The sequence below is a fragment of the Mus musculus genome, chromosome 13, assembly GCF_000001635.26.
Source record: "Mus musculus strain C57BL/6J chromosome 13, GRCm38.p6 C57BL/6J".
NCBI lineage: Eukaryota > Metazoa > Chordata > Mammalia > Rodentia > Muridae > Mus > Mus musculus.
In genome coordinates this window covers 105,151,404-105,167,740 of record NC_000079.6, presented here as the reverse complement: position 1 = coordinate 105,167,740, position 16,337 = coordinate 105,151,404, and the positions used below count along the sequence as shown (strand labels likewise).

General features: G+C 42.8%; 1 protein-coding gene across 13 annotated transcripts in view; it reads left to right on the top strand.

Annotated features, from left to right (window-relative positions):
* Positions 1-16,337, top strand: part of Rnf180 (ring finger protein 180) — a 164,252-nt gene that overhangs the window by 127,078 nt on the left and 20,837 nt on the right. For all 13 annotated transcript variants that reach the window (XM_017315607.2, XM_030247413.1, XM_030247414.1 and 10 more), the window contains exon 7: positions 88-213. In XM_017315607.2, coding sequence (XP_017171096.1) covers positions 88-213 — 126 coding nt within the window. The remainder of the gene's footprint in view (positions 1-87; positions 214-16,337) is intronic.

The window sequence follows — 16,337 nt, the reverse complement described above, 5'->3', positions numbered from 1 at the left end:
TATTAAAATCGTATGAAACTCATTTGCATTCTTGCCATTTTATTCAAATTAATGATCAGAATGCTCTTTTCTTCCCTTTTACTCTAGAACTGAACAATGCCACAAAGACATTCTTTACTAAAGAATATTTGAAAATCAAGCAAAGCTTTCAGAAATCCAGCTCTGCGAAGTGGCCCTTGCCGAGCTGCAGGAAAGGATTCCATCTCTTCGGAGGTAAGGAAAGCAACCCAAAAACCAAAGCTGTCTGGTGGGCGTGTCCAGGCAAGGGCTCCCAGCGGCTTCCTAGTCAGAAATGCCAGTCTCTACATCAGTCACTTTCGGGAATTTCGGTAATAATGTCTTTGTAAAAAGCTACAAGTACATATGAAGAAAAGGAATATCTATATGAAAAATAAAAAATTAATATGTACCTAATTATATGGACATGGTAAAGATCAAATTAGCTAACATGAAAGCACAGTATACATTATAGCTAATGGCACCATGTAAACAACTATCAAAATGTAAGGCAGTCTCAGACCTCTACTTCAGTTTCGAGAAGGTGTTACTGCATAGCCATACAATATAAACACGGAATTTAATTTAGTGTTTTATAAAAGTGTTATCTGACAGAACATGAACCATTATGCAGTCTTGGTGTTTACTGTTTGAGTATGTACACACATGTGTGTGTTGTGTGAGTTCATGGGGGAGGGGGGCACATGTGTGTACCTGTGTATGAAATGAACTCAGCCCTGATTGTATGAAGGTGGAGGTCACAGATCAATGCCAAGTGTCTTCCTTTATCTGTCTCCACCGGTTTTGGAGTTCAGTGAGACTTGAACTGCTGTTTTAGATGGTCAGGCTTGCCGGTGCACCCCTAGGAGGTTCGTGTTCTCTCTCTCTCTCTCTCTCTCTCTCCCTCTCTCCCTCTCTCTCCTCTCTTTACAGCACTGGACATCCTACTATCCCTAGCTTTTACTTGAGTTCTGGGGATCAAAACTCAGCTCCCATGCTTTCATAGCAAGCACTTTACCCACTGTGTCACTCCTGAGGCCTCTGCATACCACTTATCATTCACGAGGCCCGATAGGAAACATCCAAATAGGGTAACTGTGTTCTTAGGGACCAGGGACCAGGGACCAGGGACCATGGAGAGCTACTTAAGGTCAAGCATATCTGTTCAGCAAATAAGAGACTAGGACATATGCATGCAGAGTTTGTATGGTTGAGGCAAAAAACAAATTGTATGCAAACTCTATTGCATTTGAAGTGAAGGTTTTAAGCAGCACTGGGCAGGGATGGCTGCTGCTGCTGCTGCTGCTGCTGCTCCTCCTCCTCTCTTCTTCTTCCTTCGTTCTTTCTTTCTTTCTTTCTTTCTTTCTTTCTTTCTTTCTTTCTTTCTTTCTTTTTCTTCTTCTTCTTCTTCTTCTTCTTCTTCTTCTTCTTCTTCTTCTTCTTCTTCTTCTCTCCTTCTCCTTCTTTTCTCCTCCTCCTCCTTCTCCTTCTCCTCCTCCTCCTCCTTCTCCTCCTTCTCCTCCTTCTCCTCCTTCTTCTTCTTCTCCTCCTTCTCCTCCTCCTTCTTCTTCTTCTTCAGAATTAAGATGTATAGAATGAAAGAGTAAGAAATGTTCACATCCAGTTGCTTCTATGGGTGGACAGTACAGCTCAGTCACAGAGTTTGAGGCACACAGAGTGAGGGTCAACTTTCTGACCTGACTTAGCAGACAGCCCCATAGGGCCCCTCTGTAGACAACATCTTGCTTTTTTATGTTGCTGTCTGTTCCACACAATCCCCAGTGTCCCTCTGCATCTTCTGCATCTTACTTTTCCTCAGATTGTCAGACACCAGATGAATAAGCAGTTGATTTCTTCCAAACTTAATTCTTAATACACTTTTGTGGAGAAAGTTCAAAGTAGCTTTATTACATCACCCAACTTAAGAAATACATCACTGCCACCAATTCAGCCAAGTGGTAGAAGAGCTGAGCAGCTGGTAGCCAGCCAAGTACAGCAGCAAGCCACGAGGAAAGAACCAAACTTCACGTCTCCAGTAGCGTAAACAAGAGTCCAAAACCATAGGACATGCCCATTTATCTTTCCTCTATAGAACAGTGTTGTGTCCAGGACCGGGTGGGACAGAGACAATATAGGGGTTGGCTTGCTGTTGAAAGAGCCCTAGACAAGAGGCTCCGGCAGTTTATGGGCCCTGGGGTCAAACAGAGAGAGGAGTTGCGGGGGGAGGGGGAGGGGGGGACTTAGGTACTGAGTTGTGTTAGAGGTAGAATATCTTCAATCTAGGAGAGAGAGAAAGAGAGAGGAAGGGGAAGGAGAATGGGAAGGGAAGGGGAAGGGGAAGGGGAAGGGGAAGGGGAAGGGGAAGGAAAGGAAAGGAAAGGAAAGGAAAGGAAAGGAAAGGAAAGGAAAGAAAGGGATCAAGGAAGGGAATCAGTATGCCTGCATGAAAGCATGAGCAACTGGGTCATGGGACCAGCCTGCCAACCCTACAGAGACCCTACTGCACCACTGTCACCAAGTCTGCCATACAAAGGGCAGCTTCTGCAGAACCCAGCAGGAGAATTCTCTGTAATGGCCTAAGGTCAGGCCTGAAAATCCCTGCATAGGATTTTTATCATGAACTACACTTCTAGCCCACAGAGCATCCCAAAGCACCTTCCTCGTTCCCTTTCCTTGACCTCCTGCTATCCTGGAAAGGGAGGGGGTGGGGAGGCGAGGCTTTCACCTGTGGGTCCTAGGAATCAAACCCAGGTCATCATGCCTGACTGTGGTTGCCTTCAGCTGCTGAGCCATCTCAGTGACTCAGATTTATCATTTTTATGCCAGCATACATATATATATATAATACCAGTGTTATTTATACTTGCTTTTACACTTTTGCATTGATAACAAATATGTATATTCTAAACTTGCTTTGTCACTCATTATTTGGTTTCTGAAATTGATCTATTTCAGTAAAGAGCTTTGTTCCTGAACTGTGGCCAGTTCTGTGGCTATACCAAATGTACCCATCCTCTAGTGAAGGACAGTAGAACGCCCAAGTTGTGTCAGTCTTTGTAACACTGCTATAAATGCCTACGTTTTCCTGGGTCATAAGAGCTCCTCTGGACTATGTGCTCAGAGCAGCTTGATGGTCACATGAGAGTAAACCTACACTCAGTCACCTACATCAGTGTCCTCCCTATGTGGACACCCTGGCTTGTCACCACCTCTGTCAGCCACATTTACAATTTTCAGTCCTTTAGATTTTGTTAGTCTGATGCCTATAAAGTAAATTCTCACCGGAAGTTCTGTAGTTTGGTTTATTATCTTTTTAATTTTATTTGAGTGTTTTGCCTGCATGTGTTGTCTTTGTACCACATGTGTGCCTGGTACCTGTGGAAGCCAGAGAGAGACTTGTATTCCCTGGAAGTGAAGTTACAAGCAGGTTTGAACCACCATTTAGTTGATGAGAATGAAAGTCAGGTTATCTGCAAGACCAGCTAGCGCTGCATTGAGCTTGTGTGTGCTGAGTGTGAGCATGTGTGTGCTGGCGCACTGCTGGCACTGTTAACCCAGGGCCTTGTGCACGCTAGACAAGTGTTCTACCACTGAGCTACATCCCCCAGCCTCACCTCAGTTTAAATTCGCATCATTATGATTGTTGATGGAGGCTGGATACAGCCTTGTCCTTTCATAGTGATCCTTGAGTTTCTTCTCTGAGGTGCTCATTTCCCACTTGTTTGCTATTGGTTGGCTTTGCAATACTATCTGCTACTTTTTCCACTAATTATGTTTATGGCTACAATCTTTTTTTAGGTTATAAATTAAACATGTATTAGGGACATTTGAAAGTCTGGATACAAGGGAGTAAAAATATTTAAGGTGACGTGCAGATAAAAAGAAGGAACGGGAAGAATAAAGAGATTGGCGGTGGAGTTCCTAAAAGGGATGGAGTTAGATGTCAAAGGGGAGAGATAGATAATAGCCAAGGGCTTCCAGAGCGTATGAAAGATGCCCAGCCACAGGCAAGAATAATAATGAACCCAAGCTAGCTATGTTCAAAGAAAGCTACACCTGGGCTTATCAGCTAAAACTGCTAGAGACAAGAAGCAGCACTGTAGAGCACTCAGGGCAGGACCTCTGGTGTCAAAGGAGCCAGGACAAACCACATCCTCCCCACAAGTGATGGAAGACAAAGACAAAGCAGTTAAAGGAGAAAATTGCCTTCAGGGATTCCCCTGACCTCTGTTGGTACCACAAATCAATCTTTTTTAATCTCATAATAATAAAATATTATAAATTATTACTATATGCTGATGATGACTTTGAAAACTCTTAGAAAATCATAAAAGTTTATGTTTATTTTAATAGCATGGAGTTTAACTTATTGCTACAAAGGATACCCCAGACCCAGAATATTTAATAAGAACATCTGAATCACTTGAAGAAGTTCCTTGAGCTTCTTCTTTGAGGTGCTTATTTATTTCCTACTTGGTTGGCTTTGCAATACTAGCTGCTACGTTTCCACTAATTATGTTTCTGGCTATCATCTTAATATAGCTTTGTGTTTTTCAATTTATGGAGTCTTTCAGTACATTATAGTTCATTATAGTTCTTCATTTTTTGTTCTTACCTTTCTAGTGTATATACTATTTTAAAAATTACTTTTCCCCAGATCATTAAGATTTTTTCCTTTAAATGTTTTAGTTTTTAAAAACTATGGAATTATAGTACTCTTTTTGGTTTTTCAAGACAGGGTTTCTCTATATAGCCCTGGCTGTCCTGGAACTCACTTTGTAGACCAGGCTGGGCTCAAACTCAGAAATCCACCTGCCTCTGCCTCCTGAGTGCTGGGATTAAAGGCGTGAGCCACCACGCCCGGCTATAGTACTCTTTAATATCATTTTTTACAAATAGGAATCCAGTTTTCTATGAGTTTTGATAATCCTTCCCACCCCCACTTTTTAAAAACAATTCATCACTTCTCCACTAATATGGAATAACATACAAATTTCGGGGGGGGGGGCATTTCTAGAGCTTGATTGGGATCCATGTGTCTGTCTGTCTCTCCGACAATACTGTACTGTCTCAAAACTAAAATTATTATGTTTTAATGTTCCCTCTTCCAGCTTGTGTTCCTTCAAGGGTATATTGGCCGTTTTTCATCCTTTGCTCATTCAAACGAACTTTAGAATCATCTTGTAAAGCTTCATGAAAAACTTTGTTAAATTGGAGGAATAGGGTACTGCTATTAAATATCTAAACTGTGCTTAGACTTTGGTGGAGCACTAACCTAGCATACAAGAGGTACTAGGTTCAGTCCCCAATACTGTAGATAGATAGATGGATTGATGGATGGATGGATGGATGGATGGATGGATGGATGGATGGATGGATAGGTAGGTAGGTAGGTAGATAGATAGATAGATAGATAGATAGATAGATAGATAGATAGATAATAGAAACACAGATACATACAAGAATACATGCATATATACATATATGCATGCATACATATATACATACATTCTAATATCAACATAAATAATTTGGGGAGAATTGAAAGTCAACAGCAATAACTTCCTACCCATTAATGCTACGGCCCATCTCTTCCTATAATCTTCCTGTAATCAGTTAGATGACTTCCTTATTTCACTCTTCTATAATCAGTTAGATGACTTCCTTCCTGAATGTCCACTTCTTTGGCCCCTCTATACTAGCTTTATCATTGGTCTCTTCCCTGCTTTTGAGCCTTGCATGCAGAAAATGGCCAAACTCCCCCCATGCAAAGTACCTGTCACTGCTAGACCACATGCTCTCCTTTCCTTTTAACTTCCCTCCAGCTTCCTGTCCCCTTCTTGTCACTCAGCAAGCCCGTTGTACTGGATTTATTTAATATTCATTTTTTGTTTATAGTCTTATATAAGGGATAGTACTTTCTTCGCATACACTGTTTTGTTTTTAAACAGAAAGGTTCCTGTATTGCATGTTTCCCTGATGTTCTGAGCCACCCTAGTGTTTCCAATGTGTGACTCCTCCTTAGGCCTCTGTCAAAGTGTGCATCTGCCAAGTTCTATCAGTGTGTTCACTCACTGGAATCTAACACTCCCAGCCTGCTACCACTAAAATAACACTTCACAGAATATCTTAGCGTAGACCATGAGAGTATTTACTGCTGTGTAGACTCAGGAGCAGCAGTCTGGGTCACAGAGTTCAAATCTGCCTGTGGAAACAGTGCTGTCAGCCCTGATTGGCCAGGGTGATAGCTCTAGTTAGCATTTGGAAAAGCCAGGGACTATGACAGATGACAGCTGTTGGCAGGTGAGGCCTCAGTCATTATTTTGGTTTCCATTTTGTGATCACTAACAGTTTGAGATCTGTTAAAGTTTGCCTTGTCTTTTGGAGGACTCGTAAGACTATCTAGATTCTCTTTCTAATTGGGCTGCTACCCCCTCCCCTCGATTCTCCAGGGTTTCTTATGCTTTTTGTTCTACTCATTATCAATGTTAATATTCTCCATTGGGTAGACACTAGAAATATATTACCGCATTATCATGACATAAAAAGGTTGTACGTGTTGCCCTTCGGTATGAGATCTCTTCACTTTGATGTAATTAAATCCACAGTGTTTCATCATTTATGCTGTAGATTTTAATTTTAAAATTCTGTCTTGTCCAAGGTCAGGAGGTTCTCCCTTGGATATTTTTCTCTGTTTACTGCATTTTTCTTTAACTTTCACATTGAGGCTTTCTTCTAGAGCCACCTCTTACACTCTGTTTGCACGAGGTTCACATCTCCTTTTGAAGCGGTAACTCGCTTTCCACAAATATTTATTTTACAGTATCATTGGGTTTAAGATCATTTATGAACTACTGATTTATAAAAATATTGTTGAATATGAGATAATTTCTTCCTACCTAACAACCTGACTGACTAAGTCTTCTAATTAAGTCACTGGGTACTTTCAATAAAACAATTCTATGGTTGTCTTTACTAGTGATAGAGCATCTTGAAATCTAGGGCACTTACTTTTTTTCTGTTTCCTTGCCAGACTTTATGATCTAGTACTCCTGTCTGATCTTAAACAAAACAAACAAAAATGAAAAAAAATGCACCTCCCAGATTTTTATAGGGCCATGTTAAATATTTACCACAGAGTGTAAGTGTTATGCTTGGAGCCTGCACCCCTTGCAAGAAACGTTGTCCCCTCTGCAGTCTCCTGCTTTGTTAACAAAGTTTTACGTCTGAGACTGTTTTGTGTGCCTCAAGAAACACACACACAGCTCTCCCTCCAGTCTCTCAGTGCACAGTACACAGTGCTCCCCTACTGGACTACAGCCGATTTCCCTGTGTGGATTCCTGCTCTGCGCCACGGATACATCTAGATGATCATTTTGCATACTGCTATATTTGGTTAACATTTCAGAATTTTACATTTGCCTTTCTAAGAGTGTATCTTTTTGTTAAGGAATGTTTTTTCCTACTTTCAAGTTTATTGCAATAAAATTGTTTCTATATTTTAATATATCTTACTCCATCTGGTGGCTGTATATCCATAACTAATGCTGTTGGTGAGTTCACATTACTTACAAATGCTTTTTGGCTCATTTAGATTATCACTTCTTACTGAGTTATCATGCCTTTACTTTGTCTCTTATTGCCTTCTGCTTAACTTTCCCCTATTCCCGTTGGACTTATTTTTCTTTTTGTTCTTTACTAAGATGATCCAGAAGATGATAACTTTTAACCTTTTTACTGTGTTATTTAAGGGCATAAGTTTTCCTCTAATGTAATTTTTACCCTTCATTCCTAATTACTTTCACCTGAAATCACATTTTGTACAAAGCAGGTTCCTTTAAGACAAGTTGGCTATGGTCTTATGGTTACACCACACAATTCCACACCCCACGCCACCTGTGCTGTGTTCAAAGGCTCCCTAAGAAGTTACAGTCCAGCTTCATTTCTGAATTTGGTTTAGAAAGAAAGAGATGGGGTAAGAAGAGGGAGCTTGTGAGAGAAAATAAACATTCCAACCTCTAGATCTAAATATTAATGTTTCCGGGTGAAAATATAACTTTGTTGCAAGTTTCCTAACCACAGCAACTCACATCAACTATTTTGAACTCAACATTTTCATCATTGGCACATTCCTTTGTAGCTTATGAAATGATCTGTACTAAATAAGCAGACATCTTTCTAATCACTTTCTTCTCACAAACATACACTTTGTGTATTTATATATATAACCAATAATATTTCCTGAAAAGAAATGCAGATAGTCTAGTAGAGTATAAAACAAAAGTGTGCTTTAGCAAGTCCAGCTGTGCTGACCAGCTGACGGTCATAGATGTCCCTGTGAGGTACCTTCCATTTCTAGGCAATAGTTTCCTTTATAGTGTTCCACCTTAATAGTGTCAAACTGACAAGGTTTTCAGTCATATTAAGCTAGTCCTCCAGAACCCACTCGTATATGTGTGTGAGGGAGAACTATTCAAAATGATGCTTGTACTTCTGTGTAACATACTCACATATTTGGGCAGATGGAAGCTATCTGATAATTTGTATTTAAATCTCCTCACCATAGAAAAATATAAAGAAGCTCCATATTGAATTCTTTTACTAACTATACTTAAGTGAAAGAATTCTAAAACAACCAGCTAAAAGTTAGGATCCCATGCCCTGATTTTGTTGGTCACGTAAAACGCAGAGGTCAGAGATGTAAACAGGACAGATGTATCCATTTCTCAGAAAGCCTAAGGAACAGTGCTGTTTGGTGATCAGTTGTTCTGAAGGTGTTAGATTGCATCCACAAGAACAAACATGTCTGGGGTAAAGCAAAGAATACCCGCACGGAAAAGATTGCTTGTCTGTAATAGAAAACACCAGCACACGTGCTTGGTCAAAAAGCATGAGTTTAAATGTAGGCTAGAAATCACCTTTGCAGAATGTTAAAGGGGGAATCAGAGACTTGCAGTGTGCTTTGGCTTCTAACTGAAAGGTACAGTTGCCTTTACAGCTACTCTAATCGGCAACAGCTTCATTCATGGGAACACTATGGAGAAAAACTACGAATTCTGAAGTTCCTTTCCTTTCTATTCTGATAGAGTCTGGTTCTGTTCTCACCAGTGTCACTTACATTGACCTTTAAAGCAGCCAATCCCATAGCAAGGCCCACAGCATCATATGCTACTTTAGAAACAAGTTGAGAAATAGATTCCCACTGTTATATAGAATTCTGATGGGTTAGAGGATGGGTAAAGTAGCTTGACAGCAGCTGCATAGACTGCCTCAGCTATCACACTTGGAGGTAGACATCTAGTCTCTGCTTGTCACATGGGTGACAGGGAGGTCAGCACCTTTCAGAAGAAGCTGTTCCATTTTAACAACTCTACAGATAAAAGTCTGCATTGAATGGAAATCTGCTGCCTTACAGCTCCCTCTCTTTGGCTGATCTGTCTTAGTGTAGCATTCTCCTATATGACTGTTCATCCATAGACAGACTCATGCAATAGCTCAAGGGCGTTCCTTTGACTATTCCTAAGGATTTCAAGAGCCAGTTCCAGAGATGCCAGAGAGGCAAAATGATACCAGTTGGATGCTGATAAACTAACTGTCCGTGTGAGGCCTGGAAGTGGTAAATGAGTCATGATGTTATCATAAGAGATGTAGGGCTAGCTCACATCTATCCCTGTTACTCCCATTCATTTTCAAAGTTCTCATTGTAATTCTGATATTGGGCCACTGAAAGCATGATCTGTGTCTAAAGGTAAATATTTCAACTAGACAGTGAACTAAAAATGAAAGCCCTGTTTGTTTCTACCTTAAGCTTATGAGACATTATACGTTTTAATATAATTGTGCATTTTATCTAAATATCTCTTCATAGCTACTACTTTGAAAATTTCCAACAAGATTTTCGTCTCTTGATCCTTTTCCCCCTTCCCTGCCTGCGTTGCCCACACTCACCCCACACACTCACAAGTGATGCACAGCACAGCACTCACAAAAGCCAGCAGTGCTCTGTTTCACATTTATAGGATTTGCTTGGTTGCCTATGAAGTTGCATATTGGTAGAAAATGCTGCCTGAATTTTAAAACAGTATATAATACGTATTTGCTTACCTATGTGCACACTTCAAAAATAAACCCATTAACCACAGACCTCTGAAATTAGCACAAAAAGACAAATTCTTGTGGGAAAAATTATTATTGACCGTGGCCCACAGTTCATAGTTCTATACAATGAGCTGTACCAATGCTTTCCCTAAGTGCAGTGTAGACCGCTCACCACATGAAATGGTCAAATGTATAAAATACTGATAAGTAGGTTATTGTACTTCAAAGGAAAGCTACATGAATTCATCACATTCAAGCTCAAACATAACTGTTGATGCCAATAAGCAATGTCATTTGACGTAAAAAGAACTTCATAATTATTCAGGTTTTCTAAAGATTCCCAATATGAGACAGCCCTACTGAAGCAGTGAAGGAGACGTGCACTGGGAATCACACAGGAAAACATGCATGTTCCTGGAGGTGGGGCTTCAGTGAGCTGGTTGTATTAACTGAGATGATGCTAGGAGAGTGTGCTGTATTTTATGTTGTAGTCATGGTGTGCAGAATACACAGGTGTGGTGGTAGGTACTCAGCCCTGGCATGTGGAGATAAGCAAGCAGCAGGAACATACTCGGAGGGTACAGATGGGTCTCTGCTCTTGCTACCAGTTATTCTAGGTGTTTGCCAATAATTGGAACATTTTATGTAAACGTGGCAGCCCTCTTATGTGCTGTGGACCTGTGACATGTTTGAGACATGCTATAAAGAGGAAATGGGAACGGGTGAGCCCTCTCCCACTCCAGCACTGGAAGAGCATCGATCGCACATGTTCCACAGGAACAGAGACAGCGCGGGTAGATGAGGCTTTCTTAGAGGGATGAGGGCCCAGCTTATGAACACAAAACCAAAGGCAGCTACAAGCCCCAGGGAAGAGCGTGGCAGACAGAAGCTGAGCTTCTTGCTGCTGATACCAAACAGCGGAAAGTTGTGTTTCTAAGCACGGTATGATTGGGATCAAGGATGTAAAGCCGTCATTCTCAGTGCCAGTGCTGAGGAAATGGTAAATGCCAAAAATGCACATTCATAAACAATACACCAGAGCTGTGAAGTTCATTCTCGGCAAAAGTTCTGGTTCATTGAGAGACACCCCCACGCTGAGAGACACCCCCACATTGAGAGACACCCCCACGCTGAGAGACACCCCCACGCTGAGAGATACCCCCTGCTGAGAGACACCCCCACGCTGAGAGACACCCCCTGCTGAGAGACACCCCCACGCTGAGAGACACCCCCACATTGAGAGACACCCCCATGTTGAGAGACACCCCCACGTTGAGAGACACCCCCACGCTGAGAGACACCCCCACATTGAGAGACACCCCCACGCTGAGAGACACCCCCACGCTGAGAGACACCCCCACATTGAGAGACACCCCCATGTTGAGAGACACCCCCACGTTGAGAGACACCCCCACGCTGAGAGACACCCCCACATTGAGAGACACCCCCACGCTGAGAGACACCCCACATTGAGAGACACCCCCACATTGAGAGACACCCCCACGCTGAGAGACACCCCCACATTGAGAGACACCCCCACGCTGAGAGACACCCCCACGCTGAGAGACACCCCCACGCTGAGAGACACCCCCACGCTGAGAGACACCCCCACGCTGAGAGACACCCCCTCATCGAGAGACAACAGCACCTACACCAGAAAAGCTAATGTTGCTGCTTGTGTACATCACTGTTTATATTTTCTGGACCTAGGAAGTAAGTGAAGATCATTCTTGCCGCAGGGTGAGAGGTCTGCAGCAGTGAGAGAAGTCTTCAGGGGTTCTGATAGCTGTGTGGACTCCGTCCTCTGACTGGAAACCAGACACAAAGCCAGTTTCCTCACAGGCATCTGCAGAGAGCCAGGCCAGCTCTAGAAGCCTGCTCAGAAGGCAGAGTGACTCTTCCAGTTCCTCTGTCTGATTGCTTGCAGATCTGTCAGTATGATGATGTTGGAGGCGTCAAGAGAACGGGCACAGGTCAAAAGGGACGCCTCACAGAGTGTACCTAGAAGGCAGCATGTCATTGACATTACTGTGAACAAACTGGCGAAGGGCAAGATTTTTAATTTTTATTTTTTTTGCTAGCACAAATGTGTGTTTTGACAAACTGAGAAACTGATATAAACTGAGGTAGCTTTCTAAGACACATAATAGAAACACACACATATAATATATATGTGTATATATAATACATATACATATGCATATACATATACATATGCCAAATAGGTAATGGGATTCAACTAAAGCACTGGCCTCTCTCACCCAGAGAATCTCATCTTCACATCCTGTGGGAAAATCAGTAGAAAAACCCTGAGCTACTAGAACTTGTTCCCATGAAGCCATGACATAGAAAGTATAAATAAACAAATGGCCTCTGTTCTAGTTCATTATGATGAAGAAAAATATGGAAAAACAGGCTAGGTAAAAGAGAGGGGATTACTAATCGAGCCACAGCTGGAGATGCTCCATGGTGAAGAACACTCACTGGATGCTCTCAGGGAGGATCCTGGTTTGGTCCCTAGCACTTACATAGTAGTTCATAACCTTTTATAACCCAAGTTCCAAGGGAGTTGATGCTTTCTGGCCTCTGCAAGAACTACAGGCATATGATACACACACATATGCAGGTGTTCACACACACGCACCCAACCACACACATTCAAACACTCATACACATGAAATAAAAATAATCTTTTTAAAATTATATAATGAAGACTGTGCAAATTATAAAGCAGGCATTCCATAACCATGATGCGATTCTGGTTTATTTTGGTGCATGATGTTTTCAATATATTTTTCAATATATATATATATATATGTTTATGAAAAATGTGTTAGAGAAGTTGAGCAGCAATATGGACAGCACATAATGTGGTTGATGTCCCTGAAGAGATTAGACAGGAAACAGTATCAGACAAACTCAGTGTCAAAAATTTCCAAGCCCTGATAAAAGACATCAACATATGTGGCTAAAACTCAGCAAGCCATAATGAAAGCCACACCCAGAGAAGGCATGCTCAAAGCTGCCAAAGCTGGAAGGCAAGAGCCAGGCATGGTGGTGCGTGCCTTTAATCCCAGCACTCACTCAGGAGGCAGAGTCAGGAGGATTTCTGAGTTCAAGACCAGCCTGGTCTACAAAGTGAGTTCCAGGACAGCCAGGGCTATACAGAGAAACCCTGTCTCGAAAAACCAAAAGAAAAAAAAAAAAAAACAGGAAGGCAAGAGGTCTGTCTCAAGGACACTCAGAGAAAACAGTGTTCCCTACCAAGTAGTGAAGGTGACTGGCCTCTAAACAGAAGCCAGGGCCAGAAGACACTGAATGACATATTTAGTGCGCTATGACAAAAGAGAGCAACAACAACAACAAACAAAAAAAATCAAAAAACCCTGCTGACTGTCCAAGATGAAATGAACACCATTTTGGGCATCCAGCAGACCTGCACTCACCTGCAGGGGGCGTTTACAGCAGTGGGAACCACTTCAGTTGGAAGCAGGGGACTTCAGCAGGAGGGAGGAAGCAGGAGGCAGGTTTAAGTATATGCAAATGTTCCCTCTTTAAATTCAGCTGCAGCAATATCTACTAAGCTGACACACTGGAAACAAACCTATATAGTCACAGCCAAGGCAATGGTGACGTTAAACTGCTGCAATGGTCTCATAAAAGTACCATACGCTGTAGTGAACCAGGTTTGTACATTTACTGCCTCGAGTCACTGCACAAAGAAAATTGAAGGTGAGCAAGTAGAGATGTATATTTTATGAGAAATTTGTATGTCCACTCCTAAATGTGTAACTCCAGTCAACCAAGCAAGCCTTGAGTAAAAGGCACTCTGCACCGTATCTGAGCAGTGTCCTCTGAACTACTACAAGGGAAACTCGCAGCCAGTAGAACTAAGAATACACAATGACTAAATGCAATGCGCCATCTTAGCTGAAAGCATGTAAGTCCATGCTGGCAGACACTAGAATTATAGACTATAACAATAACATGGTAACACGGGTCCATGAATTGTGTCTTGTAGTGCCCAAGTATGAGATATTAATAATAAGGAAAAGCAAGTATGGACTAGATGGGATCGCCACACTATCTTGTGAATGTGTGTAAATTTGAAGCTGTTCAAAGTTTAACATCATCAAAAGCACAGCTAATGTGGAGAAACTGGCAATACAATGTGATTAACCCATCGGAAAACAATGTGAAAAGGCAGTGGAGAATGGGAACAGCAAATATGAGCATCAAATTAAAAGAGCCAACTAGGGTGCTATTTATGAAACTATTTAAATAGAAGGGTACAAAAATATTGACTGTAGGAAAACACAAGGGAAATATGTGCATGTGCGCACAGACATAAACGCAACATACATGCAATGCAGGGGTGTTGTTCCCTCCCCCCCTCCCCCCCCCCCACCCCCCGCTCCCCAGGGAGAGGAATAGGTAGTCTGAAAGGCTGAAGTTTAGAAATCAGTGGAATAAAACTATGGTTTGGGCCTCTGTTCAACTCTGCCTCAGAGGAGCACTGCTGCCTGCTCTCCTCCTGTGTCTTGCACTGCAGCAGATGCCCTTGCGTGGCCTCTGTGAGGCGAAATAAGCTTTTCTAAAGCCGATTCTCAATTCGAATCTTTTTCTGCCTGTCATGGATTTCAGCAACAGAATCTTCACATCCACTTTCTCCATGAAGCAGGATCGATTAAGAAGACTGGGAGCCTGGTATGCTGGCCTAGTTGTACTCTTACTGTGGATGTAGACTAAAGAGGAAGCAAGAAACCTCTTGCTTTTCATTTACCACAAACCTTGCTTCTGTAGGCCTGCTACTGGTTGTCTTTTCTTTAAAGTGATGTCTGAGACTCACTGGGCTAGCAAGCAATTCTATAGGAAATGTGATACAGCCTATGAAGTACAGTATATAGGAGCCTAAGAACCTCAAGATGCGTCTTCAAAAAGATTATCTTAGCTTACCTGCCTCATTTTCAAAAAGCAAAGCAGTGAGGGCCATACCATGTGACATGCCACATAGCTCATCTCCAAGGGCACTATTGGCAGGGGTCTGTGTGGAGGTGCTGTCTGGAATCCTATAGAGTGTGGGGTAGTAGGTGTGGAGGAATAAGGGGAGTGGGAGAAAATCTGTGTCCTGCCAGAATTCTGGTGCTCTGGGCAGGCAGACGTGTGGAAGGACTGCTGCACGCTTTCCACGCGGCCCCAGGTGGGTGTCTGGCTGTGGGAGGCTACTGACCCCAGCTCAGTGGGTGGTGGACAAGGGGCAACCCCAGGTACCAGGTTCTCAGCCTCCGGCATCCCAGACACAGCTGGACACTGCAGAAGAGCTGAGAACAGAATGAGCCCTCCCCACCCCCCAGCGGTTTGTTCATCCCCAGGGTGGAGGGCAAGGAGAGAGGGAGGCGCTGTGTGGTTCCCACATGGGTTGAGAGTCCTTGGTCTGGTCCATGGCTGGAGCACAGGAAGGCCTTCTGGCAGGAGGTTAGACATAGCTCTATAGAGGAAAGCCTATCCCATCGTTCAAGCACAGCAGGCCTTGATGAGCAGAGACTGTCTATGGTTTTAGGGCTTTATTGTACAAAGGCAGGGAGAAGGAGAGAAGGTAGAAAGAGAAAGACCGGCCCTTTCAGCAAAATCTTGCTAGTGTATGCAATGATGTCAGCGTTTGGAAGCTGATTATGGGATGGATCCCCAGATATGGCAGTCTCTAGATGGTCCATCCTTTCGTCACAGCTCCAAACTTTGTCTCTGTAACTCCTTCCATGGGTGTTTTGTTCCCAATTCTAAGAAGGGGCACACTTTGGTCTTCGTTCTTCTTGAGTTTCATGCGTTTAGTCTCTTGTGAGACTATGCCGGGGCCTAGCAAACACAGAAGTGGATGCTCACAGTCAGCTAGTGGATGGATCACAGGGCCCCCAATGGAGGAGCTAGAGAAAGTACCCAAGGAGCTAAAGGGATCTGCAATCCTATAGGTGGAACAACAATATGAACTAACCAGTACCCCCCTGGAGCTCGTGTCTCTAGCTGCATATGAATCAGAAAATGGCCTAGTCGGCCATCAGTGGAAAGAGAGGCCCATTAGTTGTGCAAACTTTATATGCCCCAGTACAGGGGAACACCAGGGCCAAGAAGTGGGGGGGGGGGGGAGTGTGTGTGGGACTTTTGGGATAGCATTGGAAATGTAAATGAAATAAATACCCAATAAAATAAAAGAAAAAAATGGCCACATGGAAAAAGGGGGGAAGGGG